Raw genomic sequence first — 18,768 nt, forward strand, 5'->3', positions numbered from 1 at the left:
CTGCATACTGTACTGACTTTCACTTTCCTTTTGCTCTGAGAGGACTTTGAACATGTTCAAGTGGAGTGCACGAGATGGCAGTGAGAGGAGAAAACAGATGACAGACACAGATACAAACCCATTATAGTTTTATTTGACATACAGGTGCTTTTGGATCCTAGTCAAGGAGCTTTACTGAGAGCATAGATTCCATTTACACAAAAATAATAAAACAATGATAGATTTGACTTCTTTAGATAAAACTAGCTTTTGTCTAAGACATACGGAACAAATGGAAATGGTTTTCAGTTTCTGACCGTACTCCTTTTGATTCACAGCATGCAGATTCTCCGACATGTCATTGGTAGTGATGATGATGTCACAAGATGGCAATACTCACTTTTTGTTTTTTCTTTACAAATTCTGCACCAAATAAAATAAAGAGATCTAAAGAACAGGAACAACAATAATAAACAAATGTTCTACATAATGTTGCAAATTCTACATTCAAAAACCAAGATGCGCAATGTTGTACCAGGGCCCCATTAAATAACCATATCTACAAGCATATAGATAGCAAATAACGTCTTTTACTCTCTGTCCGTCTGTCTGCCAGTCCTCCACGCAGTCACAGACATTTCTCACTTTGTCTTCAGTCCCGACAGTAGTCTCAACAGTGTCTACTGCACTTTTCAATAGAGACACTCTCAGTGGTGAAAGTGAAGGGAGGCTACAGGGTAGGAAAAAAATACTTTTTAAAGTCCATAGTGGCTGAAGCCTTGTGGCTGAATGTGCCCCATCCCGCTTGTGCATAAAAATTATATTCAAATCATACAGGTAGCAGCAACACCCCTGCAGAGAGGGGTCGAGGGGGTGAACAGTGGGTGGGGGTGGGGAAGTTAGGAGAAGGATCAATGGGAGGAGAATGGGGAGGTGCTAGATGTTGTCTGTCCAGAGCACTACTGTACAAGGGCGCTTTGAGGGGAGATTGGTTCTGTGTCATGGCCTCGGCGGTGCCTGTGCTCTGTTTTGTTCCTGTTATCAGAGTCTTCACGTTCACTTGTGTGTCTCTCTCTCTCTCTCTTCCTCTCCCGTCGCCCCTCTTGGGTCTCCTTTTCTTTCCGGTTGTTGCGATTCCTCCGTTCTCTTCGCTCACTCTTCCTGTGCACTCCTGGAGGTTCAGAAAATGAAATAACAAACATTAGTAAAGAGGGGGAGAGGATGAGGCTCACCATCTTAACCTGTCCATTTCGGGAGGTAGTATTAAATTAAGAAAGGTTTTATTATGCATCATTTTCATTCTACTAATCAATATTTTCTATAAATAATGTTAAACTTTACATTTGTACACATAATGCAATTAATACAGCCATAGAACATGTCTGAAATGCAGTTCTTCATGTAAATTGTGCAGATTGTAATGCATTTGCCTACTGTATATGTCTCGTAACATATACAGTGTGTTTAATGTCTCAGTGAATATTCAACTAGGGAACCTCAAACACACATGTTCCATACTAAGATTATTTCTTATAAAGTATTGTGGTTTTGCTGTGGCTCAAAATATCAATGGTGTAATATTTTAGCTCAAGCGAGTTTACTTCTGTTGATATTTGTTTGACAAACCACTGATTACTGGGAGACTTGTGATTTACATTCCTCATAGCATCAGCCTGTAAGTAATGAAAGCAACATATCAAACAAGTAGTAAAGTAGCAAGACATGTTGAGGGAGGGTGAACCCATTACAAACACAATAGAGGATGCAGTTTTACTTTAAAGTGCAACGCTGGTTATTGCAATGCTTGGTATTCACCAGTAGATGGCAGTCTTTAATCACATAGCTGTTCTCTCCCAGCGATGAGCAGACTGTTGTCCAAAATAGAAAACCTTTAAATAAACCCACAATTTATCTGTTCTTGCAACACCATCTCATAAACAAAACCAAGAGTTTTGGAATGCTGAAGGTTTATCTCTGCTCGAGCTACAGTTATTAATGATAATAACAACCCCCAGTGAGGTTGGAGACAGGACCTGCAAGTGAAAGCAGAGGAGGCCCTTTCCTGTTGTTGTACTGCTGCTGTTCATGTGTGTGTGGAGTGGAGCAGCACGGCCTGCTTGGCTGGTTGGCTGGCCAGTCGGGGATTGTGAAACTGCTGAAGTAGGCAGTAGGCACAGACACAGGGAGAGAGAGAAAGAGATCTCTCTCTCTTGTCTCGCTCCTATTCGGCCCCCCTATGCTCATCCTCTCTCTTTCTTTCTGTTCATTAATCAAACCAGGGCTCTGTCTGGACCAGGGAACATGTCTGACCCACACATTTGGCGCTAGTGACACCAAGCTCTCTACCTGTCCACTGTTTTTCTAGAAAAATGTGCATAAACACAATATGAACACACAGTGAACACAGTGTTCACAAAGTTTAATAGTAAAAGTAAAAATAATTAAAAATGGTATAGATAGGTGGGTGCGTGGATGGACAGTTGGAGTTATCTGGTGCACTGACTCATTTGGGGTCTGCCTCCTGTCCTATGAACACAGGAAGTCCCCTACACTCTTATTGTTTTCTCTGCCCTGACACCATTTACAACTATTTACAAGTTCAGTGGATTAGTCATACTGTAGCCCTCATACTTTTGCGGAGCTAGAGGAGAAACCTAATCCATGCCAGTGTTGAGACGATTAGGAGAGTGTTTATCAAACCAACCTTCGTTTGGTTAGTTTGAACAGTTTGTGATGGGCTTTATAAGTAAGCTTTGTGTTGACATGTGTGTAATGGTACGCAAATAAGACACCTTTTGGAGGTTTTGGAACATTTTCAATGGACATTTAGCGCATTCCCAAAAGCCAAGTTTTAATGAATAATGTCATTATCAAGAATTTTAGACTGGCAGTTAATGAGTGGTTGGCTCTGGTGACTACACGTGAAAATCTTCAAGGCATTTTATGGACTAAACCTGCAGTGATATAGCTTTATTTGAATGTGAAAGATTAAGAAAAGCTTCCACACTTGCCTTAATTCATTGATTAGTCCTAACCGAGGTTTGTACAACACTTCAAAAACTAAAATCTTAGTAAGATTAATTATCTTAATTGAAGGAAAAATATACTTGTTTTATGTCTGACAAGATATATCTTCTTACCAGGCGGCTTTTATGTTAGAGAATTTCACTTGTTTCAAGTTCTTTTGGTGAAGTGAAATATTCTTGTTCTGTTCATTTTGAGTAATATTTCCCCCATTTTAATGCTTTTTTCCTTGTTTTAGAGAGCTCAGTTTTTGCAGTGAATATGCTGTAAGAATGTGAAAGCACTTCACAAGAATATATTACATTTCTTGCAGAATAAGAGTTCCAGCTGGTGATGTTGTTGTGAGTGTTTTGGGGAATCCACGTGCTTCAACATAAAAGTCTCCAAAAGTGAACAAATTAAGATTGCTCAGTAATTGTAATACAAACTTCTAACACAGTCAAATGATTTAAACTATTACTTAATTTTTGATCACTTCCACTTGGAATAATTTTAAGAGTATGCATTACATTTGTACAGTCTGTACACGTGGGATGCTAGGTCAATGAGTATTGAAGAAATGCACTCATACTGCTTTATTCAAATTCAAAAGCCACTGTAAAGTTGTACCAAACTAAATATGGGAATGACATTTTTGAAGTGAAATTATTGTTGATTATTGGTAGAAGTTGAATTATTCTAAATGCTATAAAAGGGAAATAATGCAACATCTGTTAGATGTATAGTTTGGCATTTTGGGACATAGGCTTATTTGCTTTCTTGACAAGAGTTAAATGAAAAGTCCTATACCACTCTCATGAGGGGGAAACTGCTAGCCTGGCTCTGTCCAAAGTTTTATCATGCTGTCGCTTTTACTATTTGTGTTGGATAAAACAACCAAGATACAATTTTAAACCACTCCCAACCAGTGCACTAGACCATTATGTTCTCATTATGGTCAAAAAGCTGAGTGTGGAACACTGAACACTTGTCACTCTCAACGGTCGCCATCTTGGCTATGTAGCGGAAGGGGAGGGACCACCAACCTTTTCAAATTTGTGAAAATGGCGGCAGAGGAAGCTGCAGCGGTTGCGATTGCACACGCAAACAAGTAAAACTATGTTAATGTTTATTCATTTTTAATACAATTTAATCAAAGTGAGCAAACAAGCCGGTAGATATTTTGTCGGGTGACAATCGCAGTCAAATGTTGGCGATAATGATCTGCCCAGTTACGATTTTACATTAAAATCAAAAGGAAGCGGTCAAATGTTGTAATAGAGTTGCACAATGACCGTGTTTGATTTAAGACAATATTACCATGTCAATATTCATGCACTACGCAAGTAAGTACATAGTCTACACATTGTAGGCTACTACATGTGATTGTACTAACGCAAGTATCCAAATTGAGCATTTGGCATATAAAAGAAAACTTCTCTTAGATTCCACATACAGTTAGGGCCACATTCTGTACAGATGACAAGTATTTGTCATCTTTTTACTGTATACATTTCCCCTGAAATCCCTCGCTGCACAGTATAAACACTGTCATTAGTGTGGATCGGCTGAATTGTCTGTGGCTACAATGTAACTTCTAGAAATCTGTTGCCGCGCATTCACAAAGGGTGCGAGTCAGTAAACTGTACTAAGAGCACAGAGAGGGGCTTTACTGGGTGGGACACTATACGCTGTGTCTGCGTGTCGGCACAATGAGTGAGTGAGCATGCTGGTGGAAGAGACATGGAGGGAGAAAAAGAGTAGTAGATGAAATGAATAACTATCCAGAGAGAGTATTGAATGAACCAAAGAACAAGTTGAAAGTAGGAAACAGACAGAGATCAAATGAGAGAGCGCAGGGACACTGAGGGCAAGGGGAGGTGTGTGTGTGTGCATGTGTGTGTGCGGTTTGAGGAGCACTGTGTGTTTTATGGTGGCACATCCTCCGTGGCAGGCGTTCTGTCGTCCGGGGAGCTTTTGGCGGGAGCCAGGCTGGGATTAAAGGCTATGGGCTGTCCCACAAGTGGAATGCCTGCCGCATGGCCGCCAGGATGTCATGAGGGGCGTTCTGGATGTGTCAGAGTGTGTGTGTGTGTGTGTGTGTGTGTATCAATCCCCCCTCACTGACTGGTTGATGCCAGCTTGCTTAACTGTATGTCTCTCTGTGTGCAATAAGTCTGCATGAGTGTCTTTATGTGTATGTGTATGTGTGTGTGTGTGGGAGGGTACACAGGATGTCCAGCTACACAGATAGAGAGGTGAACAGCAGGTCCATCAAAGGACCAAAGGACAAATTAGCCAGCATTAACTTGAAAGAGACAACACATTCACAGGCTCTAGCTGTAGATAACAGAGGGACAGCACCAAGTTTTTCTGACTCCTGAATATTTCAGCACGTCTCCTACAATTTTCTGACGTCATAGCTTAAAACATTGTTTAGAATTAATAAGGACCAACTGGAAGTTGAAATTTTGCAATGGTTCTGTAGAACTTGAGGCTGTAACAGCTGGTGGCTCATACTTAAAGGAATAGTTTAACCTTTTGGGAAATTCTTGCAGAGAGTTATGTGACAAGATTGACACCATTCTAATATCTGTGCATTAAATATGAAACTAGTCAACAGAGGGCAGAGGACTGTAACTTAACCTACAGGCTGTAAGCAGTGGAAAGAAGCCATAAAACAACAACTTGGCATTTTTTGTTTGTGTATGGATCTTTAAGGAGCTTTAAATGTGCTGGTAGGTGGACTGAACTTTGGACAGACAGGCTAGTTTTCTAACAATTGCCATGTCCATGTGAACAGTGAAACAGGTTTTGCTTGCTGTAATAATTCTACCTGTTCATAATGGCCATTAACTTTTCCAAATGTGCTTCCGATGTAAATGGGAGACACAATACACAGTCCTCATTCTGTGCAAAAATGTACTGAAAAGTTTTCTGAAGTTCATATGAGACTTCAACAGACTGAGTTAGTCAAATCCTTAGAGTATGTTATCAGGATTAGAGAGGGGTTTTGGGTTGAGGAAAGTATAGTAAGTAATTAAAAATAAGTAACGTGTAGAACCAACAGGATTAACAGGATGGAAAGAGGATAAATGAGCAAAGACTTAGTAGGATGTGGAGGAGTAAAAGTATTTAGCATGGAGAAGAACGGGAGAGGTAGGACATAGGGGGAGGAGAAGGCAAAAGCAGAAAGTGCAAAAGAGGAGGAAAGAAAAGGGAGGAGGATGTATCAGTGTCTGAGGGCTGCTGGAGGATTACTGGGGGCTCTCCGAGGTCGGACCACTGACCTCGTAGCGTGTGCAGAACGTAAACAGTGAGGAGAGGACACACCAAAGCAGATAATTAGCTCTCATTCACCAAGGATGCTCTCGGAGCGGGAACAACTGTCACTAATCACAAGCGGGGGCAATGTCGATAAACAGGGTCTGTGGTGTGTGAGAGACTATACACATCTTTCGCTTTTTGTTCTTTCGTTCTTTCAATTCACCTCGCTTCTCTCTGTAACCCCCCCCTTCCACCAGGCTCAGGCTAGATCAACAGAGCCGTCGACTCTACACTAAAGTCTCGGCCCCAACCCAACTGACTGGGCCAACAGGGAGCTTATATGGGGGTCTATGTTTTCTTTAGTGTGGTAGGGAGTGTGTGTTTGTGGAGGGGATGAGGATGGGGGAATGGATCAGTAGAGAGAAACAGATAGAAAGTGAGGTAGAGGAATAGCGGGGGTGACAGAGGGCAAATCTAACAGTCTGCCTTACAAATCACGTTCACCTTGTTGACTCTCTTCACAAATTACCACCATGAGCGACGGCTGTGTAGTTATTTTAGCGAGACAAAGATGGTATGTGTGTGCGTGTGTGTGTTTTTAGTGAGCCCAAGTGTGCATTTGTCTGACTTGTTTGAAATGGAGATGGTGTATCTGTTTCTGGATTTGCATGTGTGCATGTGTTGGTTTGCATGTGTGTGTGTGTGTGTATTGGCAGCTGTGGGGATAAACCAATACTGATCCCCTGGTCGCCGCGTGCCTCCCAGGGGGAGGATGTTGATGTTGAGCTGGCTGTTACTGCTCCAGAGTCAACTGCTTTTCTGCTGCATCACACACACGCACATGCACACAAACACACGCACACATACACACTCTGTTTGTTCTGTAAGTGTGAGGCCCCAGGGGGCTGGATCTCAGCCTCCTACCCTGTCTGCGATCTGTCATTTAACACTACAGAGCCCAGGCTAAAAAACAACCAGCCCTAGCCGCCAAGCAGCTCAGTAACCACACACACGCAGTGCATACATAACACAAAGCGATCGTAAATGCGGCACAGCATCGGGTTTTATACAGAGACAAGCCCGTCTGAAAGCAGTTTTCACTCTCTTCATTAGAAATGATCACGCTATTCCCTGTTTACTGGGAGCAGAGAAAGCGGTTTTACTGTTTAAAAATCCAAAGAGGTCTCGTGGGAAAACACACAACATACCCATTGCAACATCACACATGTGTGTTCCCCCGACTGTCCTCACTCTAACCACAATGACAATCCTCTGAGTAAACAGTCATAGTCCTGAGCGGAAGAACGACTAGCTGTGATTGTACAAGCTGAAGCAGCAAGGTCTGGAATTCATAGAGAGTAGAAACCGTGCCATGTGTCACAAATACAATGCAGCAACTACAACATCTAGAATGTGCCCATTTCACAATTTTTTTTTTAACGTTAAAATTCTGGATCACAAGAATCTGGAGTCAGGACTTGACACATAGCTGGAACATAAACACGCTTCAACTTTGCTACAGTAACAGTATTTTTTTTCTTTGTGTTCTTCTTACCTGGACATTTCTTCCTCTTGACCAGGCACTCTTTGATCTCTGAGATCTCAGGACAGGGGTTGCCAAAGGGTGAAGGGTGCTGGAGGACCTGCCGTGTGCGGGTCTCCTGGCCACGCTTGAACCCACAGGTTCTACCGGACCGAGTGCAGGGGCTCCACTCGCTCCACTCACCCACCTCGCAGTTCACTGTTTTGAAATTGAGAAAGAGATGTATTTTTTGTTTTGAAGTTGGAAATGGACTTACTCTTTTCTTAAACCTTATTTGCCAATGTGGCATGGGCCTCTACCAACAAGACAGGCATCTTAGGCTGTTTTATCTTTCCTGACACATCCACACATGCACACTCGACTGACCTTGTGCTGTGCACTCCATGAGTTTGTCATTGGGCTCGTAGTCCCCTGGACAGACATGGTGGCACCTTCCACTGAGCTGGTACAGGTCTGGCCGGCACTGTGTGCATGTCTCACTGTTCGTACACGACTCACAGTCTGCAGGGCACTCTGCAAAGACAAAAGCAATATTATGTATCTGTGATTACAGTGGGCAAATTTAGCACATAAATGTGTTTTACGTGACAGCGATTTACAAAGTCAGAATGATTTGGTAAATTCTACATAGCTAATGTGGGATAAACACGTGGTAAACAGAGTTAAATAAAGAGCAAACTCCACATTTTATTCCTGTCCATGATAAATGTGAACTCTAAACACTCACTGGGAATACACTCTCTCTGTATATCGCTGCGGACCAGCCCCTCGGGGCAGTTCTCCAGGCACTTGCCCAGGTGAAGGTAGAAATCTGCTCGGCAGCGTGTGCAGAAGTTCTTGTTGAAGCAGGAGTCGCACTCCGACCTGCACTCTGACAGAGAAACATAGACCCACCGCCAGCGTTTATTTAACCATACAAGTTATCGATTGTGTCCTGCGTGTTAAATATACAGGGTGTCAGTATGTGTTCATGTGTGCGTGTCTCACTGGGAATAAAGTCAAGAATATAGGCCACTGCAGTAAGATTGATGTCTCACAGGGTGGCTTGTGAAATAAGATTTTAGTAAAGCGACACATGATTTGATATAATGTTATGCAAGTATCGAGTCTTTCACATAATGCCATATTCCACAAACTGCTGCTTGTAAAGAAGTGTGTATGGAGGTACGAAAGGTAGGATCGTTTTGACAATGTCTCGGAGCCAACAAGACTTATGTTTATACTTTTCACATGTCAGTGAAACAACACACTGTTAAAAGGCCAGATTTAAGACAAGTGTGAGATGTTTTTCTGTGTGTGTTTGTTATAAGAGAGGATTATACTGAATCATTACACAGAAGTCTGACTATTAATACCACACCTACATACTCATCACCTAAATTGGGAACATGTAATACAAGGAATATTTTCATAACTATTCTGTTATCAGTCTACTATGTTGTTACTTGTTATGGCTTACTTGTGCAGGTGTTTCTTTCTGGGGAGCGTGTGCCGTAAAAGCCTGGAGGGCAGGAAGTCATGCACACCCCGATCTGCTTCATCCCAATCCTCTCCAAATGCATGAAGAAGCGTGGCTTGCAGGACAGGCAGCCATTGTAGTCAGAGCAGGTCAGACAGCCACCCTGCTGGCACCCTGAGCTCACACCAGAGATCTCTGTTGGCAAGAGCAGAGGGATGTTTAAGTATGAAGTTCACATGGTATAATAGGAAAACTAAAATATGAACATATATTTTGTGTATTTAAACTTTGAACGTAGAATTTATTTTAAATAATAACTTAATAATGAAAATACTGGACACTTTGGAAGTATTTGTAGATATCATGTTAGTTATATCAGCCTCCCTCTTATTCAAAGCTTATAGCAGGAATTCAAATCTTGCTGCTGGTGCTAAGGATGGACACAATAACCTTTTGGCAGCCTTGCTGTAAAAGGGTAATTAATTTATCACTAAAACATTTAAGGAAGGAAATATATATTTAGAATCCAGCCAGAAACCCATGTGTCCCAAGAGACGCATTTTAAGTCCTAGGCAATAAGACACCAACTAGCAATCAAAACCTGACCTAAAACATTTGACAGACGCCAGACTCTAGAGGATGTGTACCATATGGTATGAATATCAGTCGTACAGAGTACAATGGAATATTTAAACTTATTTTGACACGTTAATGTTTCTTTTGTTATTGTGCCCTGAACAAAATGGGATCAGGCTGATGAAACGCCACTGTTTGAAATTTATAAACCCTTGTAACTTTCTAGATGATGCTCAAGGCAGATGTCAGGTCAGACTGTCATGTGGCACCACTATTCGTGCTATATGCTTGGTTCTACAATACCAACATCAGTATTTAAACTTTAGTGTCTAACTCTTGAATTTCAAAGACCACTTGTACTGTATGTTACGTTTCACCTACCACTCTTTAGGAGTTAAACTATTTTTCAGGTTTGTGTTGCGCAACCAACAAATCAGTTACAACTGAAACTGTTTATTATTTGAAGTATTTATATATTTTAGTCAGGTGTTTTTCAAGAATTAGGGCAAATGGAAAGCATAAGGGTTATCATGTCATCTATAAGTGTTCAATTATAGTATCACTTGGGACTTATCACCTACTGTCTCAGCACAATGACTGATAACACAGTGCCACAGGTATTTATATTTTGTTTACAATCCTGTTTATAAGAGCTATAGTATTGAATTATGTATAATATATGCTTACTGTATATATTTTACAGTATATTTTTTTGTATTCCCCACTGTTCACTGATCTGTGGGACAATTCAACAGACTTTGTCTGCCATGGATAGAAGCTGTGGTTGTAGGTTTTAATCATTTTAATTGTATGCTGACAGCCCTGTCACAGGCATTTTTAATGTGTCCCAAGTTGCGGTTTGCATATTTCAAAGTGATAGTGTGTTTAAGCTTAAGATGACAACGTACATGGCTCGAATGCTTAAAGAACTAATTGTATTAAATCCTACACATGTACCAGGAGTGACATCTGTGACATAGTATGTAATAGGCAGGGAAGTACCATGTTTTACATACTTGTGCACCCATGATGCATTAGTGCTCCATTCCCAAAGGTAGTGTTTGTAAAATGTTGAAGTACTCATCTATGAAAGGCAAATCATAAGCAACCCCTGTAAGCACCCAGTGAATTGGTTTTCCTCTCCAATCTTGGCATCTCATGCCACTGGTTTAAGCTGGCCCTCTTCCTTCTTCTCTGAGTTTGGGGTTTAGCTGCAAGTTTACCATAGATCATGGATACTTTGTTTGAAATATCTCGACAATCTTTACAACTGCTGTCCATTTACCCACACGTGTTCCTGCCAAGCTTCGCTGATTCACATAAGTCTTAAGACGCAGGAATTTGGCCATGCCCTCGCACTTGCACCGACAAAACCTCAGTTGGACAGTGGTATCTTGCATAACATACCAACAGGGTTACATATGAATAAACACATTCACATGCCTGCACACACACAAACACAGATGGTTCATGGAAAAAACAGAATTGTGCAACAAAATAGAAATAGAAACACCCCAGACATTTAAGGATTGAATGTCTACCTCTTTATAGGTTTCCACCATGGGACACACTTGGTTTCCCTTGTATAATCTGCATCCTATGTCTAAATAAAGACCTAAATCAACTTATCTGCATCTTACTGTGAGCTGTCCTGTCTTGATACACTGTTAGCACCTAGGCACCCACATGTCTTCATTTTTGGATGCATCATCACAGACAGGAAGCTCAGAGCTCGGGTTCAGTCTCTGCATGGTAATTGGCCAGTTGACTCAATGGTCATTGACTCCCAACTCACTCTTACCCCCTTCTTTCCCTCTGAGATCTGCATTAATTCACCCCTTCACCAACTAATCCCTCCATCCTCCTTGATGTATCTGCAAGTGTTAGATATCTGCATCCTTGGAGTAAATTTTGATTCTTAGAAGCACCTGTCAATTAATGAGTACGGAGTCCGTCTGAAAATGCACATTACGGCAGAACATGAGCTACACCTTCAGCTTTGACAGAAATAAATCAAGGCTTTGGTGCTGCCATATCAGAACTGCAACACATCATGGGTGAGTATGAGGATATGCAGATAAAAACTTTTTATATTTTTTCAGTCCATAAAGCACATTTTCAGCATCTCAGCTTGAAAAAAACAACAACACAAACTCATGCCATTTTAAATAATTCTGATTTCACTAAAAACACACTGTTAACACTGTTTTCAGCCTCCGGACATAATTTAAGAACCCAAGCACTAGAGCACTCTTAATAAACCCTCCTGTTCCCCCTCTCTCACACTTTGCTGAGAGACTCTTTAATAGTGTTTAGGGGGGAAATAAACATTTAAAAGAGTGAATCTGTGTCTTGATGCAGCAGGGTATAAAACAGACACTACGCTGCCTATATATCCTACATTAGAGCAGCACAAACACACATTTAAGCGAGAATAATCAACCTAGTGCATACATTTCCTTGTATTTTATCGTTACAACTGATGTCTGGTGTCATTATATGTCGCTTACAGTTTAAATAAGATTTATAAAGGCTGCATCACCCTGCTGAACAACAAAACGATCCATACCTAGTTATTCAGGTCTGACCCAAAGTACATTGAACAGAGCTGCCAAGAGCAAAGGTAACCCCAGGACCCCTTTAAAACTACATAATAAACACACAGTTAACCCCAGATGCTGCAAATCCACTTTGGTGGTCATGACAGGAAAAAATTTATGAAAAACAAAAAACTGTCCTATTTCTGGTCCAGACTACAGATGAGAGCTCTGTGATTACATGAAGGAAATGTAGAGAGAAGTTTCAGGCCCCAGGTGGCAAGGATAACAACATCACTTCGAAGGTCTATTATTGTAGATCACAGACAGTTTTCAGCTAAGCTGGCAAGTGATTCCAGCTATCATTGCTCTTCTCGAACAGACTTAGTCACAAAACACATCTGGAGACCCTCAGTGATAAAGTCTGTGTAGGAAGAAAAAACATACTTTATTGATACTTATTTCATAGCGTCCTGGAAAAAGGCTAGTCATAGCTCAAGAGATGAGACATAATGTTGGACCCCGCTGAGATATATGGGAGATGAAATACCATCAGACTAAAGAGTGTGCTCAGTATTAAACATTTCTGGTGTTTTGATGGAGCCTGATATCAAACTTTCATTAACTCAATTGTGAACGGTGGTAAGAACAAGATAGGACATGATTTCAAAATATGAAATATGAAATATGAAACTAAGTTCAATTTCTGACTAGCATGAAAGTGAACCCCACTACTCTATGTGATCTGGGCCAAGAAACGCAGCATAACGATATAAATTGAACATGGGGGTTGCTTGTCCAAATATGGAAACTAAAGCTATAAACTAAAGGTGTGAATATCCATTTCCAACACTGATGCCCGGGCAGCACACACCGTGCCTGAAGTCTGCTGCTGTGACCGCTAGAGAGCGACGGGAACCACGAGACTAAGGGCACGCAGGGACTGCAGGCTTCAGCTGATAAGCAGAACAATTAATTAATCCAATTATGGTTAAAAAGATGCATATTGTAAATGGACAAAAGATGGTGAAATTAATGAAGGTATCTTTGGACCATATAAGGACAATACAAACGAAGAGCATGCGCCGGAATTTGCCCGAAACCAACCAATTTTAAGAATAACTCCTCATTTTAATTAACGGAATTAGCAGAAAAATAATCATAATGCACAAAAGTAGGGTTGGGAGTGTGGAAAAAAAAAGAAATAGGTCTACGTCTATTATCTTGAATGCTTTAATAAGCAATACTAATTTGGGAAAGCAGTTTATTCACTGATACAATCTGCCAAAAGTTTGTTGAGTTTTGATCTTGTAATATTTAAATTATATAACGGAGTGTGTGCCGGTGTAGGATTATGTGGCCAACAGGTACTGTACAAGTTTAGCAAATTACTACTCTGACCAAATAATGTGCCTGTCGCCAGTCATTAATTTAAATATTTAGAATAGACTGAATATTGGATTCTTAGTTTTGTTGGTAAAAGATGTAGAATGTAGGCTGGAGACTTTTGACACTTCTCTAAGTAAAACAGGCCAATACACGCTAAATAATTTTTTTTTTTAAATGACAAAGGAACATAAAGACAGTGCTAGGTGTGTGCACTAAGTAGCTACCAGGCAGCATCGTACCACAGTTTAACCTACTCACGTTTATGCCGATTCCTGGAGCTGCTGTGCTGCTGACAACCATTGTAATCCATGCAGTGCAAGATGATCAAAACAAAGGAGATCAGTTGTAATTGCATAGTAGCCCAGAGATGAGACTCGTAAAGCTAATGTCAATGTTCACCAAATCACTTATTGGATAAAAATCCGCTTTCTTCCCCCAGACGGAGGCAGAGTATGGAGGGTAGATAATTCCTAGACACAGCAGGATCCCCAGCTATGTGGTGATATGTGGTGATGGTAGCGTACGGTGGCCCAATGATGCCTGGGCCGCTTAGACTGTAACATCCTGGATAGGATCCACATATGTGCCAAGAAAGCCAGACTGAGTTATGGGTCCGTTATCCGTGCTGTGATACAGAACATTCCCTTCAAAAAACAAACAAACACGCAGCAAACAAGCTCGATTCCGGTGCGCACAGGAGGAAAGCAAAATCAATCATTAGTGTAGATCAAAAACGTGTATAGAATTATTATTTTTGATTAACATGACTCTCAAAAACTTTGAGATATAAAATCCATGTGCAGAACTCCAAATTGACCTTTCTTCCCCTCTCCCCGTGTTTCTCAGTGGAGATGCGCCGTCCCGGTGCGTGTGGATATCCCGATGTGCCAGACGCGCTCAGGGTTTCTCCTTCATCTCAGCATCAGCTGAAGCACCAAAAGCAAAAGCCACGACAGGACCAGCACCACTAATCACAAAAAATATGAATTGAAGGTTTCGTAGTTCTTTTGGCTGTCAAACACGCACACACCTCTCGCTCTCTTTCGGGTGCAGGCAACTGTACCAAAGTAAATCTCTGCAGTTTCAGCTCTTTTCTGCTTTGCGTGCAAGACCCATTCACTACCCTCCTGCCGGCCGGCTGATGACTTCAGCCCTCTGCTGTCTCTCTGTCTCTCTCTCCCCCTGTGGGCTCCAAAGTTTATTTAGAGGGCAAGCCCCCCGCGTCAGAGAGAGAGAGAGAGAGAGAGAGAGAGAGAGAGAGAGAGAGAGAGAGAGAGAGAGAGAGAGAGAGAGTGTACTGTATCTTCTCTCTGATTCCTGTCTGGCATTGTGCTTCCAGTGATGATTGAAATGAATGGACTTATTGATACACAGCGCTATATATTTGTATTTATATTTGTAAAATTACTCCAGGAAAAAGCCATTTGAATAATGCAGGCATGCAGTAAGTCCGCAGTCTGTCTTATATTTATTTTCAGTTAGGATTGGAGATTGATTTCCAAAGATCCACCTAAAGATGTACCAGGACACTGGAAAGTAATTGTTTCATGCACCAGATGGCTTTAGTATAGGGTAGATGAGGGGAGAGGTGCAAGATGGTGTGATCACTTTCTCTTCCCATACAAACTTTTTTCCTTTAATTTCAGTGGTTTGGTGTGGAAAGAGACCCCCTTCCTCCCAAGTTTACATCAGCCAAAGAAGCAGCAGCATCTCATCATATTACCTCTAGAGGGAGTTAGTTCCATAAAAGCTTGAGGCATGTTGTCATAATAGACACATGAAGTAAACTAGCACTTGACCTTTCCCTACTAAGTCCAAATATGATGTTGTTCTCTCTGAAAATATGACATTCAGGACTTGTTTCCCCCTTAAAGTATTTAATCACACTGAGCAAATGATAACACCTTGTCCATCATCAGTCATCATTCCAGATCATTTGTCACTAAAGCCTCAGTCTGCAGGTTTAGGACTTTTGGAGATAATTAGACTTATATGCAGAGACTGTTGCTGTATATGTCAAGGTATAGTGAATTATGGCCTCTGGAGATTGGAGCAGAGCAGTGAAAAGGGGGGGCTGAAGCCTCATTTGTCTAACTAGTGTGTTGATGTTTAGGGGGAACAGTATGCACAAGTTCAGTGCTTCTCCTCGCTGTGGCTTCTGTCCTTTCATCAGTCACTGGGTTGAGGAAAGCAATGCAAACACAGTGCGGGCTCTTTCTTTATGGGAATACTTCCTTGTTTGCCCTGTACTAACTCAGCACCAGGGCAGTGAGACATAACAGAGATTGATGCATTGTTTTAAACCCTTTCACCTCCGCTCGGGCAGACTGCTGAGTCCAAACTTTTACCCAGAATATTAAGTGATGCATTATAGTTATGCATGTGACTAATGGACAAATGTAAAATGTGAATATTTTTAGAAAAAAAGCACTGTAATGTCTCTATTAAACTATGTCATGCCATGGTATTTAATACAATGTGTGTTCAATTAATGTGTTTTTGCAAAAAATAAAAATTGTTAAATATTATGATGAAATGTTATTAAAAACAATGAAATATGCCTCCTCCCTCTCCTCAATCCCAGCAGTCTGGTGTAAGGGATGTAGAAGAATAATGCTCGTCTTTGTGTCCCAGTCTGAACCAGCCCCACCATCCCCTGGGGGTAGAAGCATGTGTGTGTGTTTGGATACGTGTGTGTGTGTGTGTGTGTGTGTGTGTGTGTGTGTGGCACTGTGGTGCGGAAGGTTAAGGTCACTTGGTCAGTCCCTGTGACCGTCCAGTGAGAGAATCAGTCGACACCTGTAAATGAAGTCGGGCAGGTGCATAAACCCTCCCTACCAGGGATGGATGCACACTACAACTTTTTTTCCCCTAACCGCATTTAGTCCTAATTTAGCCGTACTCTAATTTAGGCCTTTAGCTAAAGGGGGAAAGTGTATTGCATCATCTTTGCTGAAATACATTTTGGCACAAATTAAAGTTAATACAAGGCTTAGAATTATGTAGTCCATCGCACATTTGTTGTGTGTTTTTTGTTTCACGATTTGGACACAAGCCACAACATAATATATTATCACTGCCCTTTAGTGTAAAAGGAAAATGCCACTGCAATGCAGTCTGAGTGAAAATACTATGGCAAAAAAAAGAAAAGAAAACCTGTAGGAATCAAGTTTTTTGTTCACTGCAAATACTGTATTTCCTCAGCCTTCTGAGCTTACAAGATTTTAATAGACTTGCTTCTTGTACAAGTTAACTGAAAAGCTGTTAATTTGTTTACTTGCTGTCAGTAACCTCTGTCAAATCTCAGATTTCTTCTAAAAATACCAAATATCAAGACTAAAGTACATGATACACTAAATTAAACAATAGGATTTTTGTCAGCATAAGAATAGTGCAACATTAGCATTCATTTGGAGTTGTGTTTCTGGCCACCAGACAAATATAAGTCCAGTATTCACTCAGTTTAGCTCTTCACCAACTCTTTAGGGAAACGTCTGACTCTTTAGCTGCTAAAAGCTCCAACTATGTTCACTAGCTAGTTGTAAGTGCAACTAGCTAGTGGTATATCAGAGTTTTTTCACTAAAAACACCTGCCTGCTACATCTAGAAATGATGCTACTGAGGGCGGTGTAGTGAACCAAAACAGTAAAGTTTCTGGCCATTAAACCAAAACACTGAGCTAACAGAGCTTAGCTGAGGGGATGGACTTTTTAGTGGTAGCACATTGTCATTTCTTTCATGAACATAGAAGTACTGATGAGAGCAGCTTTAAAAGTACCCAGTGGTGTTTTTGACCTCTAGTAGCATGTGGGTCCCCATTTTTGTTAATGCGCCAACAAAGTGGAAGAATTACCAGCCAGTAAATATGAATGTAAACAATGTAGGCTTCAAACTTTTAAGTAAAATGTTTTATCAGGTAGGAAATGCACTTTACATGTTTGTTAGACCTTAAAGATACACACAATGTGTTTTTGCTGAATAACACTGAATGCAAACATAACTTTTGCTTGTTTACAAGGAAACTCCACATGGCACCTTTGAGGGTGTCAGGTCAGGGCTTTAGCGGCTGGAGTTAAAAGTGTGTCAGAAGCTAATTATCCCCTAATTTATGCCCAGTTTAAGCAACAAATATTATTCAGTTAAGCAGATACCCTCTTTGTTCATATGACATTGCAAAAATCCATTTACCTCAACCTTATCAAGAAATCATGCTCTTAATCCTCAAGCGCATCAGAGTAGCAAACATACCACTACACCACGAAGCTCATGCCTATGATCTACAAACTGTTCATTCCCTGGCCTATGACTCATTAAATTCCTAGATGACAATGACAACGTTGATCCACTGTCCTGTCATCAGCTAATGAATTAGGCCGGGCTTAGCGTGGACAGCAAGCGCGTGCCTCACTGGGGTCTGTGAAAAGATAGTGGCTCAGTCTGTGGCCTTATATGCAGGTTTTTCTGATCTTGCATCCTTTAAAGCTGTAAATATCCCAGTGGCAATCCTACGAATTCTCTCAGCATGAGGCAAGCAAAGAGAGACAGTGGCATGGGGCAGCAGGGGGTGTACAGTGTTATGAAAATAGACATGTGTGAGCACACATAACACACCTACATAAATTCATGATCTAGAAGTTCTAATAAATAATTATTGATTCTTGAAATTCTATTATACATACAGACAGGGAGGATTACATTGATATAAACAAGGATAAGACAGGTGCATGTGTTGTGTTGTAGCAGGTGGTGCAGCCTTATCTTGTTTGTGTGGCTGCACTTCTATGCATAGGGTGATTGAGGGGATCATTTCATAGTAGGAGGGATTGAGAAGGTAGTCAAGGACAGATAATCACTGTGAGCAAGAGCTGTCAGCTGTACACACAAAAGGAAAGCAGTTTTGTATAGAGGAGGTCAAAAGAGAAGGGTACTGTGTGTGTGTGTGTGTGTGTGTGTGTGTGTATATATGTGTGGTGAAGTGGGGCAGTTATCACCGATTCCCCAACTTGAGCCGTATT

At 41.1% G+C, this 18,768-nt stretch overlaps 1 protein-coding gene across 1 annotated transcript; it reads right to left on the bottom strand.

Moving 5' to 3' along the window:
* Positions 1 to 111: 111 nt before the first annotated feature.
* rspo3 (R-spondin 3) lies at positions 112 to 14,927 on the bottom strand. Its single transcript, XM_038711982.1, has 6 exons — positions 14,012 to 14,927; positions 9,252 to 9,446; positions 8,520 to 8,663; positions 8,159 to 8,305; positions 7,805 to 7,990; positions 112 to 1,150 (listed from the first exon to the last, which is right to left on the bottom strand). Exons 1-6 carry the CDS (start codon positions 14,106 to 14,108, stop codon positions 939 to 941), a joined length of 981 nt encoding a protein of 326 aa, XP_038567910.1. The 5' UTR covers positions 14,109 to 14,927; the 3' UTR covers positions 112 to 938.
* Between the last annotated feature and the right edge of the window lie 3,841 nt (positions 14,928 to 18,768).

The sequence above is a fragment of the Micropterus salmoides genome, unplaced genomic scaffold (assembly GCF_014851395.1).
Source record: "Micropterus salmoides isolate LMB-PRFRI ecotype aquatic unplaced genomic scaffold, ASM1485139v1 Ms_hic_scaffold_11, whole genome shotgun sequence".
NCBI lineage: Eukaryota > Metazoa > Chordata > Actinopteri > Centrarchiformes > Centrarchidae > Micropterus > Micropterus salmoides.